This window comes from Acanthochromis polyacanthus, chromosome 3 (genome assembly GCF_021347895.1).
Source record: "Acanthochromis polyacanthus isolate Apoly-LR-REF ecotype Palm Island chromosome 3, KAUST_Apoly_ChrSc, whole genome shotgun sequence".
NCBI lineage: Eukaryota > Metazoa > Chordata > Actinopteri > Pomacentridae > Acanthochromis > Acanthochromis polyacanthus.
Genome location: NC_067115.1, coordinates 21,920,224 through 21,945,874, shown reverse-complemented (window position 1 = coordinate 21,945,874; position 25,651 = coordinate 21,920,224). Strand labels below are relative to the sequence as shown.

General features: G+C 39.5%; 3 protein-coding genes across 5 annotated transcripts in view; 1 reads left to right on the top strand and 2 right to left on the bottom strand.

Moving 5' to 3' along the window:
* The window catches only part of LOC110948884 (TRIO and F-actin-binding protein-like), a 32,826-nt gene extending 28,166 nt beyond the window's left edge, over positions 1 to 4,660 (bottom strand). For both annotated transcript variants that reach the window (XM_051946152.1, XM_051946153.1), the window contains exon 1: positions 4,544 to 4,660. The gene's annotated coding sequence lies outside the window, so the exon portion shown is untranslated. The remainder of the gene's footprint in view (positions 1 to 4,543) is intronic.
* Positions 4,526 to 16,062, top strand: LOC110948883 (ATP-sensitive inward rectifier potassium channel 12-like). The gene is made up of 3 exons (XM_022190634.2): positions 4,526 to 4,808; positions 11,270 to 11,448; positions 13,591 to 16,062. The coding sequence occupies exons 2-3, from the start codon at positions 11,357 to 11,359 to the stop codon at positions 15,224 to 15,226; spliced, it is 1,728 nt and encodes a 575-aa protein (XP_022046326.1). The 5' UTR covers positions 4,526 to 4,808; positions 11,270 to 11,356; the 3' UTR covers positions 15,227 to 16,062.
* Positions 16,063 to 17,651: 1,589 nt separating this feature from the next.
* LOC127533361 (sterile alpha motif domain-containing protein 3-like) lies at positions 17,652 to 24,372 on the bottom strand. Of its 2 annotated transcripts, XM_051946155.1 has the most exons (7): positions 24,077 to 24,372; positions 23,537 to 23,579; positions 22,045 to 22,160; positions 19,855 to 20,825; positions 19,135 to 19,293; positions 18,885 to 18,977; positions 17,652 to 18,657 (listed from the first exon to the last, which is right to left on the bottom strand). In XM_051946155.1, the coding sequence occupies exons 3-7, from the start codon at positions 22,073 to 22,075 to the stop codon at positions 18,337 to 18,339; spliced, it is 1,575 nt and encodes a 524-aa protein (XP_051802115.1). In that variant the 5' UTR covers positions 22,076 to 22,160; positions 23,537 to 23,579; positions 24,077 to 24,372; the 3' UTR covers positions 17,652 to 18,336. The 2 variants fall into 2 exon arrangements, with proteins under 2 accessions (XP_051802115.1, XP_051802116.1); XM_051946156.1 differs by lacking the exon at positions 22,045 to 22,160.
* Positions 24,373 to 25,651: the final 1,279 nt, after the last annotated feature.

Here is a 25,651-nt window from a genome sequence, read left to right as displayed (position 1 = left end):
TTCTTATTTAGAATCTAATTTTATTAAATGTATGCACCCACTGGGAGCAGCATTGGCTGCTCTCAGCCTCCTCCTGTCCTTTTCGGCCTGCTTTTCTAAAAACATGTTGACCTGGATCGGATCTCGATGTGAGAAATGAAGCAGCCGCCTGCTTCTGAGTAAATTGGCTCTCATGGTATTGGAGGGGGAGTCATCAAGAGGGGCCACAGAGACGAACGGCACTACAGAAAATAGCTCCCATCAGCTGCTCATCAAATTTAAAAAGGACTAAAGGGAAGGGTTATTAAAACACAGTTGTGGGCTTTTGGTGCTGATTTTTGTCTGTGACCTCCTCGGTGAGGTTTGCTGTGGGAAGAAGTGCTTGTGCTTTTGAATCATTTTCTATGTGTGATGAGGAGAAGTGATGTCTAGTCCTGAAACACAGAAGAGCCTTCAGCAAAACATGCCTCTAAAATGCATTAATATCTCTCTGCCATCTAGATCAGTGCTATTTTAATACACAGATGGCCGTGTTGGCAGTAAGAGCAGTCTTTTCTTCACCTCACTCAGCTTCATGTCCCGCTGCATGACTAAATATTCTCTAATTACAGGGTTTTCTATCAGACACAGTCTCTGACATTCATAGTGTAGCTGCAAGAGGAACCTGCTGAAACACAGGCTGTTTCCCCCCTCATAATAATCTATTATGTTATTTTATGTTTCTATGTGCAGCCCACATTCATTTCTCAAGTGTAACAGCCACCTGGTATTTGATTGTAAAACTTTGTTCACATGAATCATCAAGCTGCTCCCTTCACTGGCCACTGCAGCACTAACAACTTTTGTTTCATTGAAACTTGTTACATGGAGGACATTGTGTTCCTTCGACTGTGAACTATTCTCAGCCCACTGATTCCTTGTGTGCGCCCACTTCATTAATTCCCTAACCTCTGACCTGAGCCCACACTGCTCGGTTCTATATTACTGCACACCACCACCCCCTCTTACGCAGCGCAAACACCCACCTGTTGTCTCATGAAGCTAAAAAGAAAAGAGTTTTAAAAATAAACCACGTGGAGAGAGAACGTGTGCATTTATGTGCGAGAGAAATGACAGGAATAGAGGGAAAAAAAGGGGGTTTCCATGGAAACTAAAGAGTTGCATCTAATTGGCAATAACACTTCAGAGAGGACTGAAATAAGAAACCATAAACCCATATGGAGCTAACACTGCCCTGCCGTGCACAGTCAATGCTGCTTTTTATTTATTAATGTTTTTTTTAAAAAATATAAATTACACAGATTAACTGTGTTTGAGCTCTCCAAGTATAAAATGGTTGTGGTGGCTGCAGCAGCTATTTCTCTGTGTTTTCTATTTTTGGGATGAATGATTTCGCGAAACCAAAGCAGGGAAGATTATTTTGGCACGCAGGTAGGACTCCAGATTGATTCAGCATCCCACACGAACAAAAAAAGTCAAACGTCAACGGGGCTGCCAAAAGAAAATCCCTCTTGAGGGATATTAAGAGCGGCCAGGCTGTAGTGCTTCAGGGACTCACATGTCATTTCAAATATTTATTTATCCATTAGTCTGCTGATGAATTGACATCTTCAATTAATGTTGAGTCTAAAAATGGGGAAAACGGTCATCACAACTTTCTAAAGCTCAAAGTGGCGTCCTTGAAAGCTTGTTTTGTCCAACCAACAATCCAAAGCCAAAAGACATTTCATTTACTCTGACAAATGCCAGCAAGAACCCACAAATATTTAGTATTTATTCTTACAAGAAATGAGTCAAACAAATGATCAGTAACAAAAATAGCTGCAGAATAATTTTCTTTTGAATAAAGATTTTTTTAGGACTGCACACTGGTTAGCACAGTCGCCTCACAGCTAGAAGATCCCCGGATTGCATCCTGGCCTGGACCTGATATGTTTCTGTTTGGAGTTTGCATGTTCTCGCCCTGTGACAGACTGGCGACCTGTCCAGGGTGTCCCCTGCCTTCGCCCGAGTCAGCTGGGATAGGCTCCAGTACCCCCCGCGACCCTAGTGAGGATAAAGCGGTGTATAGAGAATGGATGGATGGATGTTCTCACTGTGCACGGGTGGGTTTTCACCAGGCGCTCCAGCTTCCTCCCACAGTCCAAAAACCTCCATTCATTGTCTATACACCGCTTTATCCTCATTAGGGTCGCGGGGGTGCTGGAGTCTATCTCAGCTGACTCGGGTGAAGGCAGGGGACACCCTGAACAGTTCGCCAGTCTGTCGCAGGGCTACATATACAGACAAACAATCACACTCACATTCACACCTACGGATAATTTAGAGTTACCAAGTAACCTCAGCTTGTTTTTGGACAGTCCAAAAACATGCTGAGGTTAATTAGTGAATCTAAATTGTCTGTAGGTGTGAATGTGAGTGTGATTGTTTGTCTCTGTCCCCTGCCTTTACCCTAAGTCAGCTGGGATAGACTCCAGCCCCTTCCACCGCCCTAATGAGGATTAAGCAGTGTATAGATAATGAATGGATGGATAATGTTTTTTAGCTCTTGATTCTCTGTAACTTGTAGGGCAGCAACATATGTTTATGCACTCATTTTCTGAATTATTTCAAGACTTAAGGTTCCAGTAATTGCAAAACGACGCGAACACAAATCACTGTTATGTAACTTGTGCTAAACCACACATAAGACATTCATGTCACGGAAACAACTCACTGACTTAATCACCTCACTTGGCATAGCACGGGGATTTGCAAACCAAAGTTCATTGCCATTCAATCTCTAACGGTATTTTATGTGTTTGTTTACTTTTCACTGTAAGTGGTTGACAAAAAACACAACTTAAATTTGAAAAGCTGATTAAAACCCCTGACGTAGTGTGCAGTGATAATGACATCGTGGCTTGTTGCCTCTGCTTGGTGCTGCTGTTTGAGGCAAAGATGCAGAAACACAGGAGGAGGAAGCAGTAAACTCATGGGGGTTGCAGAGAGTTTGTAGTAGTTACTCCTGTTTGGCCTCTCTGAGTAACTTCAGGAGATATGTCTGCTCACTTCTGATGGTGGACAGTGCAAATAATTTAAATACATTAAAAAGACAAAACATAGCTCAAATGGTTTGGTGATAATCGAAGGAATTGTTTGCAGCCTTTCTTATCTGCACATGACGTCAGATCGATACTAAGATAGAAAATTAACAGTTAACATTAACAATTTTGACTGTGTATTTAAGATGTAAAGTCTCCATTACTTTGGTCTTCGCTGAAATATCTCAAAAATTATTTGAAGAAAATTGCAAAAAAAAATTTGTGCAGACATTTGCTCCTAACATCTCCAGCATCACTAACGGGTCAAATTTTAAACTTATGTAGCAAAATATGTCAACATCCATATTTAGATATCAGCACAAATTTGGTACAGACGTTCAGGATAAGTTGCTCCAACTTTGGTGAGGCCAGATTTTTCATCTTCACTCTCAAAATATTGCTTTGTCAATTAATTCATTTTGGTTTACGTATGACATTCCCATCCACCAGCAGGAAGGTACGGCGGATATTAAATCATTTAAAATGAAATGTTCACATGAATTCAGGAGTCAGTGGCAGTAAAATCAAGTTTAATTTTTAATTTTTAATTTTTTAATTTATTTATTTTTTGTCCAGACTGAAGTCACCAGGTTTGAATCACTGAGTAATAATAAAGATCTGTCTGGGCATATACAGGAATTTACTAGTTTATTAAGGTCATCTAGTGCAGTCTAATACAATAAATCCTATTCAAGGTCATGAAAGGTTTGCTAAAACTATTTTCAAGTGGAGTCACTTAAACTTGGAGGTATTTTCATTTGTGTCGCTTTATTGAAGAAGGGTGTTTCTAATATTCAATAAAAGCATCTACATAACACTTAAACACGTCTTTAAATAATCCAACAGAAGATCATAACTATAATTTAAGTTCATGTTAGACTACATCAGCTTCAGCTCAGTTTTCCTAATAAAGTGGCAACTCATTGTTGCTCATATAAAATTAAAGCAAATTCTCTTCTCTGCATAAGAATATGAGCTCACCACAGCAGCAAAGATCCTCAAACAAGTAACACACAGTAAAATACCTTCAAAATTACAATAAACTCGCTGCAGATGACCACAGAGTCACTGTAAATATCTTCGTAATGAAATATCAGGCAAACAAACACACTGTACAAACACTGTAAAATGCCTCGGAGACAATCCTAAATCTCCACAGAAATTTTGAAGGATTACAACGTCTTCGAGGGGGTTGTTTTATTTTTGGATATGAGTCTGAGTACCTGCCCGAGTGGGCTAAAATCTAAATTATACAGTCCATATCTCTACATCTCACTCTGGGGAAAACAATAGCATATATAAATAGGACCATAATCAGAGCTCTCTCTCTCTCTCTCTCTCTCTCTCTCTCTCTCTCTCTCTCTCTCTCTCTCTCTCTCTCTCTCTCTCTCTCTCTCTCTCTCTCTCTCTCTCTCTCTCTCTCTCTCTCTCTCTCTCTCTCCCACACACACACACACACAAACACAAACACACACACTCACCGGCAGAGATCGGGGCAGATGCACAACCAGCAGGCAGCAGCAACTCCGTTCAGCTACTATGGAGCAACAGGACAAAGCTCAGGCTGGAGACATATACAAGTTTGTGCAGGAGACATCTGGGAGCAGATTCATGAAAAAGGTGTTTGTCTGCTGAAGGAAACCAGGAAGAAAAGAGGAGCAGCAACAGTTAATCTACTCGAGCATCTTTTTCTGAGGATAAAACCACTGTTACTCTTCAGCTGATTCAGTCTATAGCAGCACAAAGGTGAGTATTTAAAGCTTTTTTATTTTTACTTTTCACCATGTCTGTTGGCTGAAGATGGGATTGTTTTTCTTTGTCATGTTTAAAAAAATGTCCTAATTAAGTTTTGCCTCCCAACTTGTTGACTTTCGTGAGTCGAATCAAAACCTGAAGATTTAAAATCTGTATTATAAGAAGCTGCCATCTTAGCAATCCCTGCTGTAGTTTCCCTGTTCGCCCACAGTTCTAACTAAGTAATTACCTAACTACTCAGAAAACACAATCAATACCTAAACAAAGCGCCCATGCTGCGGAGTAAGTCGACTGTAAAATGTGTGAAGAGTGTAAACAGATAGAGGAAAAGATTTTAAAAGCAGAAATCATTTTCAAGGTTAGAGTAGTATTCAGCTCTCTCTCTCTGCCCTCCCGCCCTCCTCCTCTTCCTCCCTGCTGTCGATTATTCCTGCAGGCTTTGGATTGATTTTCAGCACTGGACAGCTCCTGTGGCCTCAATGCAACAAACGCACGTCACAGCTGCAGCTTAGTTTGCAAACTGCCCCGTCATAACTTCTGGTTGCACTGCGTGAACCATTGATTGGTATTTTACGACTCCCTCATGGACAAAGATAGAAACTCCTAATGTTTTTTGTGTCTGCTTTGTTTTAAATTGCTATATAACAGAAGTTGAGACAACTAGTTGTGCCCCATATGGATGTGAAGTTAGAGGTTATGCTTATGTTTTTTTTTTGCAGTGGTGCAAGATGTAATAAATAAAAAGTAGCAAAAGTACCCATAACTCACGTCTGATATGATATCTGACATGATAAACTATGTATTTGACTAGATATTTATCACTGTTGCATTAACATTTAAGTAGAGTTTCAATATTATTGCAAGTTTAAGCAGATTTGTACATAACTGGATACAATTGCACTGCATCATATTTCATGTTACCTGCAGGAAGTACAATATTTCCTTCTGAAATGCAGCGTTTAAAGTATAAAGTAGCAGAATACTTCAAAAAAATATTATTAAAATTACATTCCACTGCTGATTATGCTTTTGTTTTTTAGAGAAAGCACAAAGGTCCATCCACTACTGCCCATTGCTACTGTTAATTTATCAGATGTGGTGTGCGTAGTGCATGTTTGTTTGTGTGGATGACTGAAGTTGTCCTACTCAAAATAAGTGCCGACTGCTATTTTTGCTTTTCTGTAGCACTTGAGCACAGCACCGAGCAACACTTTCCTCAGGGACATGTTGGTTTTTTTCTCACTGTAGAGCATCTTGTACAGAATTACAGCAAACAGAAGGGACACGTAAAGCATTTCCACTGAGAAGACAGAAAAAAATAGATATTTATTTTATTACATGCTTTTGACGTGTGTAAATCTTCTCCTATTCTGCAAATGCCATTACATGCTGTAGTAACATCCTCTGACATCATAATCTCTTCATCTTAATCTGTATCTTTTCTCACACTGTCCAACATGAACAGCGTCACACCTGTAAAACCCCTGACTTTCCTCATTTTCCTTCCTTTCTTCTTTCTTTCTTTCTTTCTTTCTTTCTTTCTTTCTTTTTTCTTTCTTTCTTTCTCACCCCCGCCCCCCTCCCCTCTCATGCCATCAGACCTCAGATTACACAAAAGGGCTTAAGCCAGGTCAAACAACAGCTACCATCTACCTTTCGTATTGCGGTTTGGAATCGGGAGATTAGAGGACATAGAGGAGTAATCTGGTATTTGACGAGGACTTCCTCCATCCTTTCCTGTGTATGAGATTATAATCTGAAATATGTCAGGTTAGTTCCTCTGACGTAGCTGAGCAGGAGCTACATCAGACACGAGCGTCCCTCTCGGAGCCTTTAACACACCGTATAATAATAACAATACAATAATAATCCTGTAGAGTTTTGTTGTTTATCCAAGATTATCCTTGTTAAGCTTTGGTGCTTCTTTGTGAGTTACAGTGTGGATGGTTCCCTTATCTCCTCTTGTCGAGCATGATAGACTATCACCATCACATAAACATACACAAGAATTAGGCCCACAGAGAGAGGAGGGATGTTCCTATGGAGACGGGTAATACAGTAACTATGCTCATAATTAATTACTGCAACTCCTCCCAGGACTCCTGTCAGCTGAGAAAAAGGCCAGGTACATACTGACAACAGTTGGCCGCACTGGTGGCAACACCGAGTTAATGAAGTCATTACAGGTTTAGCTAGACAAATATTTACAATCACTGGAATGAATAAAACAAGGAAAAAACTGTCAGTCTACTCTTAGCTTCAGCAGACTGTCAGTTTGTTTGTCTTTAATCATAGCAGATACAGTAAAAACAAACATCAAAGATGCAAAAAATAAGTGGTTTATAACAAGTCATGGCTGCTGTAAAGAAGGAAAAACAATAACATGAATCTGGTGAAATTTCATGCAATAGTCCGATTTGTTTCTTGAGAATATGTCAGAGAAAAGCTTTTGGGGAAAAATCTCAACTCAAGTTCCAGGCGGAAGTCTTTTTCAAGGTGGCTGCTGTTAGATTGGATCACCAGGAGGGATGTGATTGGTTGTTTCATTGTTAGGTAACTGCTGACGCTTGGGATGTTTCTGACTGGAAGAGGTTTTAAAAAAGGTTTTCTCCATCAAATTGCAACGAATTCAGAGTTCAGAGTATTTATTTTGTCAACAACTTCCCCACCTATTAAACTAATACTGGTGAATAACTGTTGTTCTAACAGTAACTTTAACCATAAACCCTAATCCAATACTGCAAAAAAAGCAATCTAATGAAATTATGTTTTACAGATTTTTTTTCTGTCTTGTTAAAAATACAGGAAATAATAACAAAATTATAAAAATAAACACATCTAATATAAAATAACACCAAAAAGTTACAAGTGTGAAAAACAATGCAATTTATTTCAAAGAAAAATTTGATCTCTTTGTTACATAAAAGGGCCATTAAAATACCTTTGCAAAAATGATTGTGACATGACAAATATTTCATTTTTATTTAATAGATGAAGCTGTTGCATTCAAGTGTAATAAAGTAAACATATTTTTAAATATGCAATCATTTCTGATTATAGTTTATTATGTTATATTATTTATAATATTTAAATATTTTTGAACATCAGTGTTCTGCTGTATTTACAAGATTTTCATGTGAACTTATGTGTAAAAATTCATATTACACCTGGCTTGATCTGAAATGAACAGCAGAGTCTTGCAACTTGAAACTGTATCGCTAGTTTTAAAACAGTAGTTTGACTTTAAAAAATTCTCAACAGAAATAAGCTTAAAAGCCAAAATAGAAAGTGGACTTTCAGTAATTACTGTTTCCAATGTCAAGAAGACTTTTGGTGCTTTACAGTTTCTGTTGTTGTATCAAAGTGCGTCACAGTGTAAGAAGTGTCTGGTTGTCATGGTAACAACATTTGAGTATCATACTGTATCACACAGTGCTCTCAGGTGTCTCCCTTATGTTGTACAAATAACAACAGTTCAGTCAGTACATATCAACGCTCTTCAAAACAGCAATTTAAACTAAAAATTAGGTTTCCACATGTGGTATCCATCACAGGGTTTTTGTATTTTTTTGTTATATTAATGCTATTTTGTCCAACAAATATATGAAAACACTTATTATGAATCATGTGGATTTCAGAAATGAATTTGAATTAAACTAATAAAGACAAACATGAATATTATTCTTTAACGCTATATTCTTCAGATAATTCTCCATTTATTAAAATAACACAGTATACGTAATAACACAGCACAAATGTGGTGTGCACTACAGTTAAATAAATTAACAAACAAACAAATAAATAAACAAAAGCCACTCAACGCAAACAAGTCTTTTCAATCTTCCATCTCAGTAGCATAAAATTGAGTTTAATTATGTTTTCTAATATGCTTAAAACTGGGAATTAGACAATATTTTGTTTAGTAAGATTAAAACATATTTATATTCAGAGGGTTAATTGGTATAGGGTTAAGGTTATTCACAATAACTGAGCTGGAGTGGAATCAGTGTGGGGCTTAAAATTTTTTTTTTTTTTTGCATAAATATGTTAATAGTAAGTCCACAGAAGCACTTATAACATTGGATTCGATAGCAATGTCTTTCTTTTCACAAGTAAATCAGCTGATACAAGTAAAAACAACCAAAAAAAATGAATATTTAAATAAAAGTACAAATACAGCAAGCAACATGGCAGCAGCAGCGTATCCCTCTGATTTTTCAGCTGTAAATCCCTTCCAAACAGAGCTGCATCTGAACTCTGCTGTGCTGTCCTGATCCCACACATGACGCCTGCTGCTGCTGACATGGGAATGACCTGAGTGACCCGACATGTTGGTCAGCGTCTTTAAGAACTCTATAAGAAAAGGCTGTGATTTTATGGTTGAGGACGCTGCCCCCAGCTGTGGGAGTTTTCGAGCTGATGTAATCATCTACCCTCTTTGGGATTATCCAGTCGAAGATCATCCTTCATCCGGCCACTCAGCAGCCAGTTCACAACATCTGTCATTGGTGCAACACGAGTCTGGAAGCATCACACACAAGGGTTGCACAGAGCCCACATTACATGACACCAAATCCCATCAAAATCTGGACGTTTGTGTGTGTGTGTGTGTGTGTGTGTATGTTTGTGTGTGTATGTTTGTTTGTGTGTGTGTGTGTGTGTGTGCGTGTGTGTGTGTGTGTGTGTGTGTGTGTGTGTGTGTGTGTGTGTGTGTGTGTGTGTGTGTGTGTGTGTGTGTTCATCTGCGTTAAAGTGTGTAGCAGTGCCTGTGTTTGTTATCGATGTGACAGCGCTATCGAATGGAAGCTTTTAAACTGCAGTTGTCAGAAATTTTCCCAAGACAATCCATTACTACCTTTCATTAATGCAGGCCTGTCAGCTAATTCGCATCAGCCAAAGTGAGCCACATACAATAAAGCATACACCAGTAATGCCCTTTTGTATTGCGTGTGATTGTCCTTCTCTTGGTTATGCAACCCGCTGCTTTTTCGTTCTCCTGGTTCCCAGCTTGCTGACATAATAAGCAGAGCGAAATCACCCTTCAACCTTGTCATCAGGCCAAACAGCAGATCGATTGTTCCTCTAACAGTAGATTACCACTGATTCATCTCTTTTTTAAACCTTTGCCCCTTCCAATGCCTGTCTGGTTTTCCACCCCTGGTTGGCTTGAAGGTCCCTAAGGCGAATCACTAGCAAGGACCTAATCAATAGGCTTTCATTACACAAAACTGTCTGGTCTGCTCCGTGCATTAGGGCAAGGCTAAAGTTTGCAGTGAGGGATTTCTGATCCTGGTTTTTAGCCACGCTAGCCGTGTGGCTCAGTGGATGGTAAAGGTGGCCTGAGGTTGGCCCACAGTGAAATATTTGAAGAGTTCATTTGCAACTCCATTTTCAGAAAACTCATTTTTATTGTTTACTTGAGATCATAATAATAATAACACTAATAATTTATTTTTTCTCTATTTCGTCATGTATTTTTCTACTGAGTCAAATCCACTCAATTTCAGTTTGATTGATATTATCTCAAGTAAACAATAAAAAAAATTTTCTGTAAATTTATCAAAACGGAGTTATCTGTTTTTGCACATGAACTCTTTATTTGTTTACAATCTGGTGCAGACATTCATGGTCCACAGAAGATAAATCGTACCATGATTACCTGACTTTACTAGTGCTAGCACCAGTAAAACGTCTAAACTGCAACCACTGGATAAATTGCAAATAAATTGAATTTATTCATGTTCCCCTTCAGATAAACCCTGTACTTTTACCACCATTACCTTAAAATCAATTTTGTCCAGTATTTTAATTAATGACCTGCTAAACTAATGGCCTTCCCAACAGTGATAGCTGTCCTGTGATTTTTCCAAAACAACAAATCCTTGTACAAACTAACGCGACCATGGTAAACATGTCATAGTGCATTCAGATGAAAGCTTGCAGTCAAACAACGTTAGAAGTGTTTTTGTCTTCTCCTAAACCATTGAGATACATAAAGAATAATTACTGAAGGCTTTAGGAAGGACAACACACAACACAGAGGATCCATTTACACTCGGCTACAGACTTATGCGATGGCGAATGTTGTTGATGTGGGTCTGCTGTGGATGTTGCATTGCTTTGAAAGTGACTCCTGCATGGAATCATGGGCCAGCATTATCTCCTCGGCTTTTGTAAAGGATGCTTTATGTATCCCGTACTAAAGGAGATAAGAAAGCAAGCACCTTTTCTTTGTAATCAGAGAATTTGATTAGCTTTTATCATGGATGCTACTTAGATATGTCCAAGTCATTTCACTTTGTTCGTCCACGTGACTCTAACCTTGGTGTTACTTTTTCTGAGCCCAGGAATTAGCCATCTTTTGTAAAATGTTTTGTTTTATTTGCTTTGATTCAGATTTTGAGTGTATAAAGTGACTGAATAAAATGTCCTCTTTGTCTGTTCATCCGCAGAGAATGTATCATGAAAACACAGTGCTGATAACAGATGCAAGACAGACCTGAGCTCATACTGCCTCCCCGTCCAGCAACAGTACGTTAATGGTTGGAACTACCCGCCCCAACCTACATTACTGCCCTCGCAGACACAGCCTGATGATCACCGGTGCCATGGGAGCGGTGCGGGTCAACAGGTGAGGGATGGGATGGGAAACAAAACTATGTCAATGGCAGCAGCTTCAGGGTGTTTTCTGTTCCCAGACAATTAGCAAAGATTTATTTCTTTATTACTTTACTATGAATAGTACAGATATTAGGAAAACTTTCTCAACTGATTTTATGAAGGGTTTAAAAGCTGGACATAAGTTTAAAATCCTGAACTGCTGCCCAACAGATTAATTATCAGCTTTTATTTTGAAAAAACATTTTGGTTTTCAGGAAACTTGCTGCAACTGCATCATCTGATAGACCCCCCAAACTGACCTTTCACAAGAGTTTTCTGGACATCATTCCATTTACCAACAATTTATTAACACTTTTTTGCTATGCATGATCAACTATTTTAAATATCTTTACTGATTCCACACAGATTACTTGCAAACTTTAGCTGGAAAATCTCATTAACCAGATATAACAGTTTATTTGAAACTCACAGGCATTTACTATGGCCTGAATTTCAGTAGAGCGTGCGGTGTTTCACAACCCTGCAATGCCATTGTTGTTTTAAATATAACAGATATACACAAGATGATATATCAACACAAATACAATCATGAGCTACTCTTTGTAAAGTCGACAAAGTGGTACGAAAGCATAGTCAAACCACTGATTGTTGCTTAGGAAGAGTGACTAAACACAACAAATTTGCCAAGATTTCTCCACATGTTGAAGCACCTGAGTGCATGACAAAGAAATACACTGCATTTAAAGAGCTGTGTATTCTTTTAAGCCTCTACAAATCCTGGAAGCAGAATAGCAAAAGTATAAACACAGTGTTTGCCTGCTCTTATGCTACAGTTGTTAGCATTTATAGCTAGCTCAGTATCCACAGCATCACCTGCTGTTGAATCTAAATCACCTACAGACCACATCATCAACAAACTACATTAGTTTTTGCTTAAAAAATAAAAATATTTACAGCTACGACACTCACTGTGCAGATTTTCCTGCTGTGTGGAATCAGCGTCTAGATGCTATCGGAGGGTTGGCTAATGTTAGCAGCTTTGTCCTGCTGTTTATTGGATTTGGGGATGTCAGATCCATTGTTACCCAAAATAGCTTGGCATTTGTCAGACACATCAGTTTGTTCTCATTTGAAAAATCCTTTCTGTTGCAGCTTTAAGGTGAACACATACAATTGGATAATAATAATAAGGTCTGCAGCCAAAGAGAGATTTTCCTAAATCAAAAATAACAGTCTGATCTTTTTATTATCATGTTAACAGCAGTAAAATTAAATCTAAAGTGAAGTGACTTTTTGCCAGTGAGAAACTGTTTTAACCTAATTTATTTTAATACAATACGATGTATGTAGCCATTATTTGTGGAGGTTGTGTTTAAAAAACACTTTACATCATTTTCAGTTTTAAACTAAGTTGTGCAGCTAAAACTAACATGATCAGCTAACTTACCATACTCGATTAAAACATTTAATTCAGCCAAAATCCTTACAGAATCAGTAGAAGGCAACTAAACTTCTCTTTTTGGTTCTTTAAGATGCTTCACCTTTCATGTAAGAAGCTTCTCTAGTTGTAACCGATGGGGATGAGCCTTGACAGGAGACCCAGCTGCACAGGACAACCTGCATCTAAAGGATAGGGGTCATTCAAGGAGTCCACATTCAGTGTCCACATTTTGGATAGAGATAATGGTTTGATAGAGGAGTGAAGAAGGCCATAATTATTAAACTACAACAGCCATCTTGAAACAGAGAGACATCACTTATCAGCTGCTTTAAATGTTGTCTTGAGATACTTCCCCAACAATTCACTAAAATTTCATCTTTACTCAAGTTTGGTAGTTTTCCAACCATTCACACACCAAAGCATCTAAGTCTTGAGTCATTAATGGGCCGTTTGCTGTAGGTTTTGGGGATGATCATGTGTGGTCATATGTAAATGAGACTATCCATCAGTCAGGTAGACCTGACGAAGCCTCTTGTATCAGAGGTAAAACGTCTTCGAGAACCAAAAAAAAGAGGTCCAGTTGCCGTTTACTGAAACTTCGTGGATTACTGAGAATCTACATATACAATTCAGGCAGGAACATCAACACAAGAATCCTGCTTTTGTCTACTGTTGTCCATGACCTCATTTTTTCCCGCCTTGTTTTAACAGATACAGCATCGTTTCCACAGATGAAGATGTCCTGAAGATCTCCACCTTGGGCCTCCACAATGGCCACAGTCCTCTGACTCAGCAGACTCTGTCAGGTGCCCACATGCGAGACGAGGAAGAAGAAGGAGACTGTCCAGGAAGTGATGCAGGAAGAGGAGCTTTGTCTCTGAGAGTGACAAATGAACCCATCATCCACAACAGCTGCCGTGCTTCACCTTCATGTCGTCTGGGCCTGGATCTGAGCATCGGCCGTCTGCGTAGCCGCTTTGTGAAGAAGAATGGCCAGTGCAATGTGGTTTTTAATAACATGGACGACAAATCGCGACGATACCTGGCTGACATTTTCACCACATGTGTGGACATACGCTGGCGATACCTGCTCCTCATCTTCACCACCACCTTCCTCGTGTCTTGGCTGCTGTTTGGCCTGATCTTTTGGGGAGTGGGATTAGCTCACGGAGACTTTGACATTCGCGTCCCTGTGAAGGATGGGGATCCTCGGAGTACCACCGAGGAAGTAAAAGATGAATGGCGGCCATGCATTCTCCACATCCAGGGTTTCATTGGAGCGTTCCTCTTCTCCATAGAGACCCAGACCACCATTGGATATGGTTTCCGGTGCGTCACTGAAGAGTGTCCAGTCGCTGTGGTGACTGTGGTGGTTCAGTCCATCATGGGCTGCATCATTGACTCTTTCATGATTGGCACCATCATGGCAAAGATGGTACGGCCCAAAAAGCGGGCACAGACCTTGCTGTTCTCGCACAATGCTGTCATCGCTCTGCGAGATGGCAAGCTGTGCCTCATGTGGCGTCTCGGGAACATGCGCAAGAGCCACATCGTTGAGGCCCATGTGCGCGCTCAGCTTATTAAGCCACATGTGACGGCGGAGGGTGAGTACCTCCCCTTGGAGCAAACAGACATTGATGTTGGCTATGACGACGGACTGGATCGGCTGTTTCTGGTGTCGCCGCTAGTGGTGGTCCACGAGATCAACAAGAGCAGTCCTCTATACAACCTCGGCCGCAATGACTTGCAGAAGGAGGACTTTGAGATCGTGGTCATCCTGGAGGGGATGGTGGAAGCCACAGCTATGACCACGCAGGCCCGAAGCTCCTACCTGGCTAAGGAGATCCTTTGGGGTCACCGCTTTGAGCCCGTGGTGTTTGAGAAAGGTGACCGCTATCATGTGGACTATTCCCGTTTCCATAAGACCTACGAGGTGCCATCTACGCCCCAATGCAGTGCCAGGGAACTGAGCCACATGACGGGTCGTAGTGGGCAGTCCTCATCCTCCAGCTCGTGTTACTCTCGGTCGCCATCATCATTTCCTTTGAGGGCAGCCCGCCTACTAGGCTCTCACTCCCCTAGCGCTTTCTGCTATGAGAATGAAGTAGCTTTGTGCTGTGGGGACGACGAGGATGAGGAGGATGTGAAAAAGGAGGTGGGGAGCCTGAACATAAGAAGTAACAGGGAGGTAAAGACGAGTGACGACATTCACTCGAGTTTCAAAGGGACATTTGCGAAGGAGCAGACTGTGGAGATGTTGTGTGTTCTGGACGCAGAGAATCAGATCAGCCTTGACAGACTACAGCCCACCCTACCTTTATACATCAGCAGAGAGTCAGGAGTTTAATCAGTGGTAATGGCCGCCATTCCATTTGTTTCCTCTCTATGTGTGCATCCAAATAAAGTATTGAACTTGTGTAAAAATAAAAGCTGGAGAACACAATTTTAACTGTACATGTGGGGGGGGGGGGGATCCTTTGCCATCACAAAAATCCACGCAGCTTTAGCTCATAACTCGCTTTGGTTTCAGATAACATACACTTTCAACTGTCACATCAGCATCCACAAAACCGCACAACTCATCGAATTATAAAACACTGTGACGTGGTAAACAGCAGTTATCTTTAAAACCTAAATGCATTCTTGTTTTGTTCAGTATGAACCTGTGTATGACCTACAGTTAAGGTTAAGTCAAGCTTTTTGTTCTTGATTTCCATCCACTATTTGTAAATATGATATGCTTTTGTTTGAACTTTTAAATAATTTTACATCATATACAGATAAATCTTATGAGATATACATCTATTTATGTTCAAGGAAGCACAGCACAAATGCTTCAGACTTCAACACTCTTGTTTTTTCTGTGTAAAAATAAATCTTTTTCCGCATTTTGAACTTTTGTCTCCCTACCTGAGCTCTGTCACTTTTCACGTTTGATAAGTAAGCCTTCTTGTTTTTTCAAAATTCATCACAGTTTAGTCCTTAATCGTTACCAAGCACAAATAAGATATGTAATGCAGAACCATGGAGCAGAATTCAAAACGGCTCGTCAAACCTGTGCAGATGAAGACCAAGCACTTTATTCTTACTTTTATCAATAGATACAATCACTTTGCAAATGTATGATGTTTTGTATGAACAAAGCACCTAATAAACAACAGTAAACACTGTTAACACTCAAAATGTTTCTGTTGAGTTTTTGTTTTACTTTTCCAGACTGGTTTAACATCAGCCATCCATCCATGGTAACGCCCACCTCTGGTCAATGAGGACTTTCCCATCACTGATAGCTGTATTTTGAGCTAGTGCTGTGTTGTACTGCTGGTTGTGCATCATTACCATTATCATGAAGATAGACTTTGACTATACCTTTGTTCTAACCAATCGTTTAAATTTATCCATCACACAAGTTGTTTAGAACTTGACAATTTTAGTAAGGCAGATTCCCTATGAATTCTGGGTGAGTTTTCATTGAAATATAGGTCTGAATGTAGTTTGAATTGGATGGTGCTCAGCTGGACAAGGCGCTGTCATATAAATCAGGTTTTAGAAGCAGCCAACTTTGATGATAATTCTAATGATGCTTGGATAGCTACCAAATTGGATCAAACCACAGATGCAGGGTCCCAGTGAAGCAGATTAACTTGAGGATGTTGGTTGTACTTTGAGTATTTTTTATTCAGATGCACATACCAATATTGTCACCTTGCAGCTAGAAGATCCCCAGTTCGCTTCACGGCCTGAGATCTTTCTGATGGAGTTTGCATGTGCTCTCTGTGCATGCGTGGGTTTTCTCCAAATACTCTGGCTTCCTCCCACAGTCCAAAAACATGCTGAGGTTAATTGGTGATTCTAAATTGCCCATAGGTGTGAATGTGAGTGTGATTGTTTGTCTGTATATGTAGCCCTGTGATAGACTGGTGACCTGTCCTGGGTGTCTCCTGCCTTCACCCAAGTCAGCTGGGATAGACTCCATCTCGACTGCTACCCTAATGATGATTAAAAACAATACATTTACCTATAATCCATAATAATCATAGATCGATAAATTATATCTATAATGATAAAACTATATTTTGGCAGACTACTAATACTTACTGATATTGTACACACACTGATTAAAATACATTCATTCATCACTTATGTTGAGAAAAAAAATACAGAGCCAATACACATGTGAGGTGTCTTTTTCTGTTGTCACTAATTATATCTCATTTTTTGTTTTTATTTTTACCATTTTGTCTGACTTGGGATGTCAGAACGGCAAGCAAAATGTTTCCACAGAACTAATTTTGCCTTTAACTCAGAGCTATTCCTACACTGTAAAATGTAATAAGTTGACTTTACTTAAAAAAAGTCAGGAAACCGATTGCCTCAAAATTCCCAAGTAAAGTAGATAATTCATTTTAAGTTGTTAAAGCTGAAAATAACTGTGTTTAGACAACTCAGATAATGTCAGTAAACCTGAGTGAAGTTAACTAAAAATCATTAGTTAGGTTAACTATAAAATATAAATTCAGACAAGTCATACAGTGCCAGTAAATTTGAGTAAAGTTAATTCAAAATCATTAGATAGTTTCACTATAAAATGTCAATTTTGTCTACTTAAATTCATGAGTTATGTAAATTAAGCAGTACTCGTAAACTATAAGTTAACTTTACAAGTTTAAGCATTCACCTTACTAGCAAAATATCAGGAAACCGATTGCCTTGATATGTTCAAGTAAGATGAACTTAAAGTGATAAGCTATAGAAACAAAGAAAGACAACAGTTTGAATGGAAACAAAGTTTAATAATTTAACTTTTTTGTTCAGAACACACTTTACATACAGGGGTTCTTAAAGTGCAGTCTACAATGGCAACCCACTGAGTAAAGGTGACATGAAATGCATGCTTCCAGTAAAACTTTGAGAATTCCTGCTTAAATATCTCTGTTGACTATAGTGTGAACTACAGATAAACTCAGTAGTCAATTGCAGGGTCTAACATTTATCTTAACATCAATAAAGTGAACAGCAGACATTGCTCAACTGTTTACAATCCACCTATTATTTCAACTGAATGTGCAACTGTAATTCTTATGTTTGAGCCAGCTCCCGCTAAAAACTGCTAAGAGCTTTCTGATTTTAATTCTTAGTGGTTGAGTTTAGAACTGCAGCAGAGCTTGACTTACGAAATATATTAAGTCAGAGAGAACTTGCTCCAGAACCTGGTAATCAATATCACCACGATCATTTCAGCATCAACACAAAAGGAAAAACAAAAGCTAAAAGGAAAGTAGGTGTTCATTTTTCTCCTCATGAACATAAAAAACATTCAGTAGTCTAAAATGGGTGATGAGGTTCCTTCCCACAAAAAAGGCTCAAACAAGAAAAAAATATCACTTTTCCAATAAGGGTAAAGGCATCAATGTGACCCAAGATGTCAAGTCACATTCACATCATGATTACATTCACTCATTGCATCAGAAGATTTTTGAGTGATTGTATTTTTGGTTTTAGGGATTTATGTCCAAGTGAGAGAAGCACCCTTTGAATGAAGTCAAAGGTGTACTTCAGTTGTTGAGGGTACTCCAAATTCAGGGCGTAAGTAAGTCCAAAGAGCAAGCACATGGCATGTGGAAGATTTTCAAGGTCATCCATCACAATTCTTCCTTCCAAAATGATTGCGGTACCTGAAGTCTGAAGGTGCAGTGAGTCAAGGGAGAGCTGTTCGTCCTCAGGAACAGTGGTCAGGATTCCAATGGGGGTGTGAGATATGCCTGGGTCATCGCAGTCCTAACAGCAATAGCAGAAATACAGCCACAATTACATATCAGATGTTATCTTGAATTTCTACGGCAGAAAACACAAGACAGCCACTAAAAGTAAGTGATATTCTGATATTAGAGGCTGTGTGGAGGTAAAATAACTTAACCTAAAGCTATCAAAGTAACATAAGGAGAATTAAATAGAGTGGACATCCTGTGGTGTGGAATAAAAATTTAGTAGTATAGACGACTTACAAAGCATGTCATGAAGAAGTCTGTGTTCTCATCTCCAAGGATGACAGGAAGGCCACGGAGGACAGCTGTTCGCTTCGCAGTAACATCTGTACTCTGGGGGGAAAAAAACAAAACAAAAAACAATCATATCAAACACACATCACTTCTGTGGTTAAGGACAATCAATTAATACCTCTGCATACACAATGGGGTTGCATTTTTTGTTCCCCACATGATAAAAAATGAATTTTTTTGTATCCGTGAAACTTACCTCTGGTGTGACTTGTTGCAGATAAGTCTTAAGTTTCTGGCCAACACTTCCCCCCTTGGTCTTGAAGATCTCAAAGAAGCGAGGAGTGTATTTGTCAAGTTCTTTGAAGAATTCTGTATTCAGGTTTTTGCTTGACAAGCGACAGAACTCTGCCAGAATCTAAAGGAAAAGTATGACAAGTTATTATTCAAGATGTAGCCATATTTCACCTACATTAAAGAATAACAAAAAATAGAAATCTGTATCTAATCTTTGGAGGCCAGTACAATACTGTTTCTGCCCATGTGATTAAGTGTTTTGTTACTATATGATGAGACACTTCAGCACTCAGATTTACAGTGATCAATTTCTTAAATCATGAAGTCAACCTCCACTCAAAAACATTTTTCTTAGTGTTCCTATTGAAGTTGAATATTTGGGCTTCACTGTGCAGTTTGACAATGAAAGGTGGATTCTGCATTCAACTGCAGAAAAAAATAGGGATTTCAACGAGAAGTAGTAGATATAATTTTAAGGATTTTATCAAGATAACTTTTGTGGAAAAAAAGTAAAGAATTTATGTACATCTTAAAACATGTTTGGAAGGAATCTTTAACATCTTAGGACTACTTTTCACTTGTAGGACATTGAAGCTAATTCCGTAAGTTAATCAAAGATAAGACAAAGAACTAAAAAAAACAAACAACTAACGCATAAAAGAGAGGAAGAGTGTTCAATTACCTGACACTCTGTAAAGAGTGCTGGCCACCTTTCCATTGTGTCTTTCACTGGAGGCTCCAAGTTCACCAACTCTTGTCTTCTCAAGGCAAAAGTCGAGTCCATGTTTTTGGTTATCAGAGCAGCAGGTGGACGACGTTTCTTCATCTCTTCTACAAGTTCCTTTCGTTTGAACTCCATACTGGTCTCATCTTCACCATCAGGGAAATTGGGTAGAAAATTGATTTCAAACCGTTTGGGTCTTTTGATGCCTCTCTGAGGAGCTTGGCCTTTTCTTTTCCCTTGATTTACAGTCACATCTGTACATCCAGCTCGTCGCAGTTTGGTGCGATAGTTTCCCATTTTGAACTTGATGCTATTTTTCCAGCTGTTGCATCCATTGACAGAGCCTGGTTCAGTGAGGCATGGATGTTTTTGAATCAGTGCAGTTGCAACATCATTGAATTCTTGATCGCAGGGATATGCCTTGAAGCTGTAAATTGCCTCAGCAAGTTTTTCAAGTATCTCATGCTTCATGTCCCTGGATACCTGTAGATACGTCTTGTCTCTCATATACAGAAGATTCCCTTGGCGTAATCTGTACTCGATGTCCACAGGAAAATAAGGAATGTCAAAAGTGTCTGGCCATGGAGAGCGAGTAAGAGATGACCGACTTTCAGGGGAGGAAAAAGAGAGGATCTCGGTGTCATCGGTGCTGGCTGTGCTGGCTATGCTTGATGTGGGGGCTGGAACCAGTGCGATTATCTTTAGGGTGGATTTGTCAGGCAGGTCAGTAATGTCAGTGAGGTTGACGAAGGCATTGTTAAAATCAGGATCCTCATACTGGAGGGAGAATTTGTACAGAAGACCCAGCTTCTCCTCAAGCTGTTCAACAAGTGAGTCAAGTGTCTGTGGTTTCCCAGAGAGTGTAATTTTCCTGATGTCATTGTCATGGACAATTATCCTTAGTTTCATCTCCTTTGTTGGCTGTGATTCTATAGGAAAAAAATAAGTTCAGTTACCTCATGACACTTGACATAAAAATCTTCACCATCCAATCAGCACAAAATATAATGTCTAAGGGTAACAAATGTTCTGCCCCTGATTCTGTAGGCTGCCAGAGGAAAAGGGTCATTCAGATCAGAGAGCATGCTGACTGACATCGAGGACACATGACTGCAAAGCTCATAAGAACGCAGATGCTCATTATACCATGATGTCATATGTTTGCACAGAAGCAAAATATCACTGTTAATGACAAGGATGTTGTGAATTTGCCTAAATTCAGGTAGGCATGAACAAGCACCAATAGACACAATCATATCTGGACTGTATTTGATGCCATCAACACTCACAGATGATGCTACAAGGACAGTGTTCTGAGATGCATACCTCTGTTTCAACAAGTTCTGAATATTCTCGGGTAAAGATGAAACTAAAGAAAGTGTCACCTTGTCCATTTGGATGGATGGCTTGAAAAATGAGGAGTCTACATGGTATGCCATCATTCTCTGATGCCGGACAGCCAGAGTTTGTGGGACGTTTTTGAAGTTCTTTGTGTTGTGAATGACTTGTTTGAAGAATTTATGTTTTCCCTCAAAGCGCATTGTCCACATATGTCTGAGCGGCCCATACATCCTTATCAACTGTGGATAATGTTCCACAAAGTGGTGCTTTGGGCGCAATGTGAAGTGAGGGAATACTGTTAAAAGTAAACCTCTGTGCTCTGAGATCTTGGCATCAAGGAAGTCAAGAGAATCTTCTGTTAGTCTGAATGATGCTGACAGTTCTACGATGTCCTTCAAAAGCATTAAAATTTCCCATGTTGGATCATTCTCTGGGACATCAAAACCAATCATGAGTGGAAGAAGTCTTGTGAGTGCCCAGTTTTCATGGCCGTTACCGCCAATTGTACCTCTAGAGGCAAATGTGGCTGGGATAACCTGAGGCTGATCAGTCCTGTCAGTGAATTTGTAAGGAAAATGTTTGATGACTTTGTTCAAGGACTCAAGGGTGATGTACTTCTTGGAGATCAAGTCATTAATGCACAGAGACATCTCAACAGGGATAATACCTTCCAAGAGGTCATGCATTATGTCAGGTGGAAAGCCTTTGACAGTGTGGAAATGTTCAAGATTGTCGCTTAAAACACAAGGGCCTTTCACACCATACTCTTTCACCAGATTTGGATTTTCTAACACTTCAGAAACTTGCCTGTCATGATCCTGCCTGGTTCTGTACTCATATGCTCCTGATCGGACCTCTCTCTGCTGGATGTCACTCCTCTTCACCATGCAAAATCGACAGGGGTGCTGCACTGTGAAACTCTCCTGAAAACCAGCCAAAGAATGAGCACCTAAGTTATCGGCTGACACATAGAGCACAGTTCCTTTCACACACTCGCCTAACTGCTCAACATAGACACCGTGTTTTTCAAGAGTGACCAGATCATGAAGAAGTGGATGAAGGACAGCTGCATAGCCATGCTGTTTGATTGCACTTGCTCTGCACAATATTGCTAGCTGAATAGAGTGGAGACAGGAGCAATGTTTTGAGGGAAGATTGGCAAGAACCCAATAAATACCACACAGTTTGTGTTTTTTTTGGAAGTGCCCAGAGGATTGGCTATCTCAAATTCATCAATGTAAAGGCCAAGTGCAATCCTTAAGGTCTCAGTCTTAAAAAATCATTCCTGCGATAGTGAGTGCCATCTCTATAAGTGTTAAATCCATCAACGGTGCACTCATGTGTGAGAATTTTATCTAGAACATCAGCTCTGTTTAATAGTTTTTGTAACATTTTCAGAATTGGCACATAAGAGAGTGATTGTAAGTCTTTTTCAAGTTTGTATTCAACTGGCATGACCATAGGAAATTCCCTCTGAAAGTAGGAGGCTCTTTTATTAGCTGTGGACAGTGACTGGCCAGCATCAGTCATTTTCAATAACAGGTTATTCTCTTTGACAGCATTCACAATCTTTCTCACAACTGAATCGTCACTGACACCATGTTCACTGAGAATTTGCTGAATGGCATTATGCAAAAGGGGCTCTGAGAGAAGAACAAGCTGGTTTAGCTGTTGAATTACCTCCTGTACTGCCATGTCAGATACATGCAAGATCGCCTGCAGTTTAAGAAAGAGTGAGGCTAAATTATGCTCCAGTTGATGCTGTAAGTGATCCAAATTTTCAATTTTCGCTTCTTCCTCACTTGAAAAATCCTCAACTTCTTGTACATCTTGTTCCACATCTGGATCTGAATTGTGAGGTGTACTGCTCAAGGCAATGTCAGGTTTCAACCGCTTCTGACTGGGAAGCCGATGCTCTTTACATTTATGAGCATTAAATGTTGAGTAGACGTTGCTCTCAAAAATGCAGCTTTCATATGGACATTTCACAGTTTCCTTATTTTTAAGATGTTGGCGCAAATGGGAAAAAAAAGTCAGTTCTGTGCAGGTTCTTCAAAATTGCAAAGAGGACAATGGAATATCACAGGGATTTCATCAGCTCCACTCATCTGCCCATCATGTACTTCATGGGAGTGATTTCTTGTTAGATGCACTTTTAGGGCATTAAATGACTTGAATGAACACAGACAATCTGTGTGGAGGCATGGAATTGGACTAGTCCTGGCATAGCTTCCATGTTTTAAGCGGTAGTGTTTGAATAATTGAGCCCTCTTTTCAGAAGAAAACAAGCAGTACTTACACTTCCAATGCATAGCTAGGTTTCAGTCTTCAGAAATGAAAGCCTACAAAAGAAACAACAAAATCAGTCAGTTAAACTGTTACATATGTGACCAGTTTAAAAAGGGACAACAGTAAACTAAAAGCATCTCTACCAAGTTAAAAAGGAGCAATGGACAACGACAAACTCATTCTTTGTTGAAGAGTGACCCTGAAAGATCAGCAGAGTTGCTTTTTCAACCGTTAATAAGCACGCTGAAGCTCCAGTTATCTGTTTGCATCGCGTAACGTTACATGAAGGGTTGGTTGACTTTAGCTTGCAAATGCTAACATTAATCTTTACGTTAACGTTAGCTCACGTTTGATATAAACGCGGCATTGTGAGGACCGACTCGAGCAACAACAAAACGCCACTAAATAAACTTCAGAATTTCGGCTTGAAAGTCCCAGCCACGGCTAAATCAATAACACAAAGTTCACCTCCAAACTTGAACTAACGAATAAATGACATTACAAATAAAACGACAATGCATTTGCAATCAATAAAACCAGTTAAACTTACCGTGACAATATGCAGGAGTAGTACGTCTCTTCCCGCTTGAGATTTGACCGCCTGATTCAAAACATGGCAACTGCGCATGTGCACTCAACGAGAAATGCCGAATGGTGCCGAAAGCTGCCGAGTTTCTCCAGGTTGAGCAGACGCTTCTTGCTCACTCATACTTCAAAGTATAGGTAACTTGCTGCTGACAAGTTTGTTTACTTGCCTCAGTAGAAAGTTGTCTTTACTAGGTTTAAGTGAGGAGACTCAACAGAGTAAGCTGAAATAAGTTAAGGTCACTTTATATTTTAAGTATGATATACAATTACATTTTACAGTGTACCTGTTGTTTCTGTTACAAGTGAATAGAGGTGGAAGGCTCTGTTTCAGGCACCTTTGGTCTGCTCATTTTTCCTACAGACATTGTATAAGGGCTCTGTGGATTTCACTGGCATGAAACTCTCCTAAATGATTTGCCAATACAATAAGATTTACAGCTATGTTTGAAAATATCTGGTTTATGAACACAAAAGTCAACAGTGAGAAGTTAACTTTGCCTCTCAAGGCACATTTGAGCAAGAATCACAAAATCACTGAGCTTATATTTCCATCAAGTGCTCTGTGAGCAGCAGACGGAAGCTTTATAATATACCACGGAGAAAACTAACTTAGCAATCTACAGATAAATCAGTTTATTTTTGAATTTCTGGATCAGCTGTGTTTGAATTCAGCAGCTGTAGTGCCTCTGACCGCTTTCTTCTCCTGATTTATTCACACTAAAACATTGGACAAACAATTTATCTGATACGAAGCTACAATAATAAAAACTACTATTACAACTGAGACTCATTTGGTTGTAGGTAACTATTTTTAAGAAGGACAACTCTTGTCCAACACACTTATAATTAATCTTTTAGAAGCACTTTCCCCCAAAATATAATCATTTCTGTCTGGTTGTGTTGCCATTCAAAGGTTCCATCAAGAGAAGGACACTGTAGGCTCAGAAAAGGCAGACAGGAAGAAAGGGCAAAAAGACTTTGAGAGAAATAAGAAAGACAAACAGAGGACTGCAGAACAGCAGTCAAGAAAAATATCAGAAAGGACTGAAGTGCATCTGACTGTAATGTTGGAGGACAGTGTCTCTGGCTGTTGTGCAGGCTCCACCATGTGGCTAAACAGTGACACCGCAGCGAAAAACAAGGTCAAAAGTGCTGAATTATTCTTTCATATTGATCACTATATAGTGTTCTGTGCAAGTTTGTTCATTTTTGGAAGCCCTGTGATCCAAACTGAGTTTTACGATATTTGAAATATGAGTAATGTGATCATGGAGTAAATGGATGACTTCTATAGTTTATATGCAGTCAGCACAGGAGTCCAGTACTGGTGATGTAGTTTAGCACGGTGGTTTTCAGCCTGTGCTCAGAGGCACTACATAGAGTCACATGATAAATATAAGGGGTCATCTTGGCAACAATTTTCTTTTCAGTGTGTACAACTGCCCATTTTTCTTAGGTTGCCACCTACCAGCAATAACCTAATTAGAGTGGGGGTTTTTTCAGCCAAATTAAACTAAAGACTAGGAACATGAAGGTT

What these genes read in the sequence shown, in the direction of transcription:
- LOC127533361 (XM_051946155.1), bottom strand. Translation starts at nt 22,075, where the DNA reads ATGAGTACAGAACCAGGCAGGATCATGACAG. An exon ending in CACTCTTTACAGAGTGTCAG is followed by an intron (nt 19,294 to 19,854) that starts GTAATTGAACAC and finishes CTTTTCCTTTAG; the next exon opens with ATTCTGGCAGAGTTCTGTCG. An exon ending in ACTTCTTCATGACATGCTTT is followed by an intron (nt 18,658 to 18,884) that starts GTAAGTCGTCTA and finishes TATTGCTGTTAG; the next exon opens with GACTGCGATGACCCAGGCAT.
- LOC110948883 (XM_022190634.2), top strand. Translation starts at nt 11,357, where the DNA reads ATGGTTGGAACTACCCGCCCCAACCTACATTACTGCCCTCGCAGACAC. An exon ending in GGAGCGGTGCGGGTCAACAG is followed by an intron (nt 11,449 to 13,590) that starts GTGAGGGATGGG and finishes TTGTTTTAACAG; the next exon opens with ATACAGCATCGTTTCCACAG.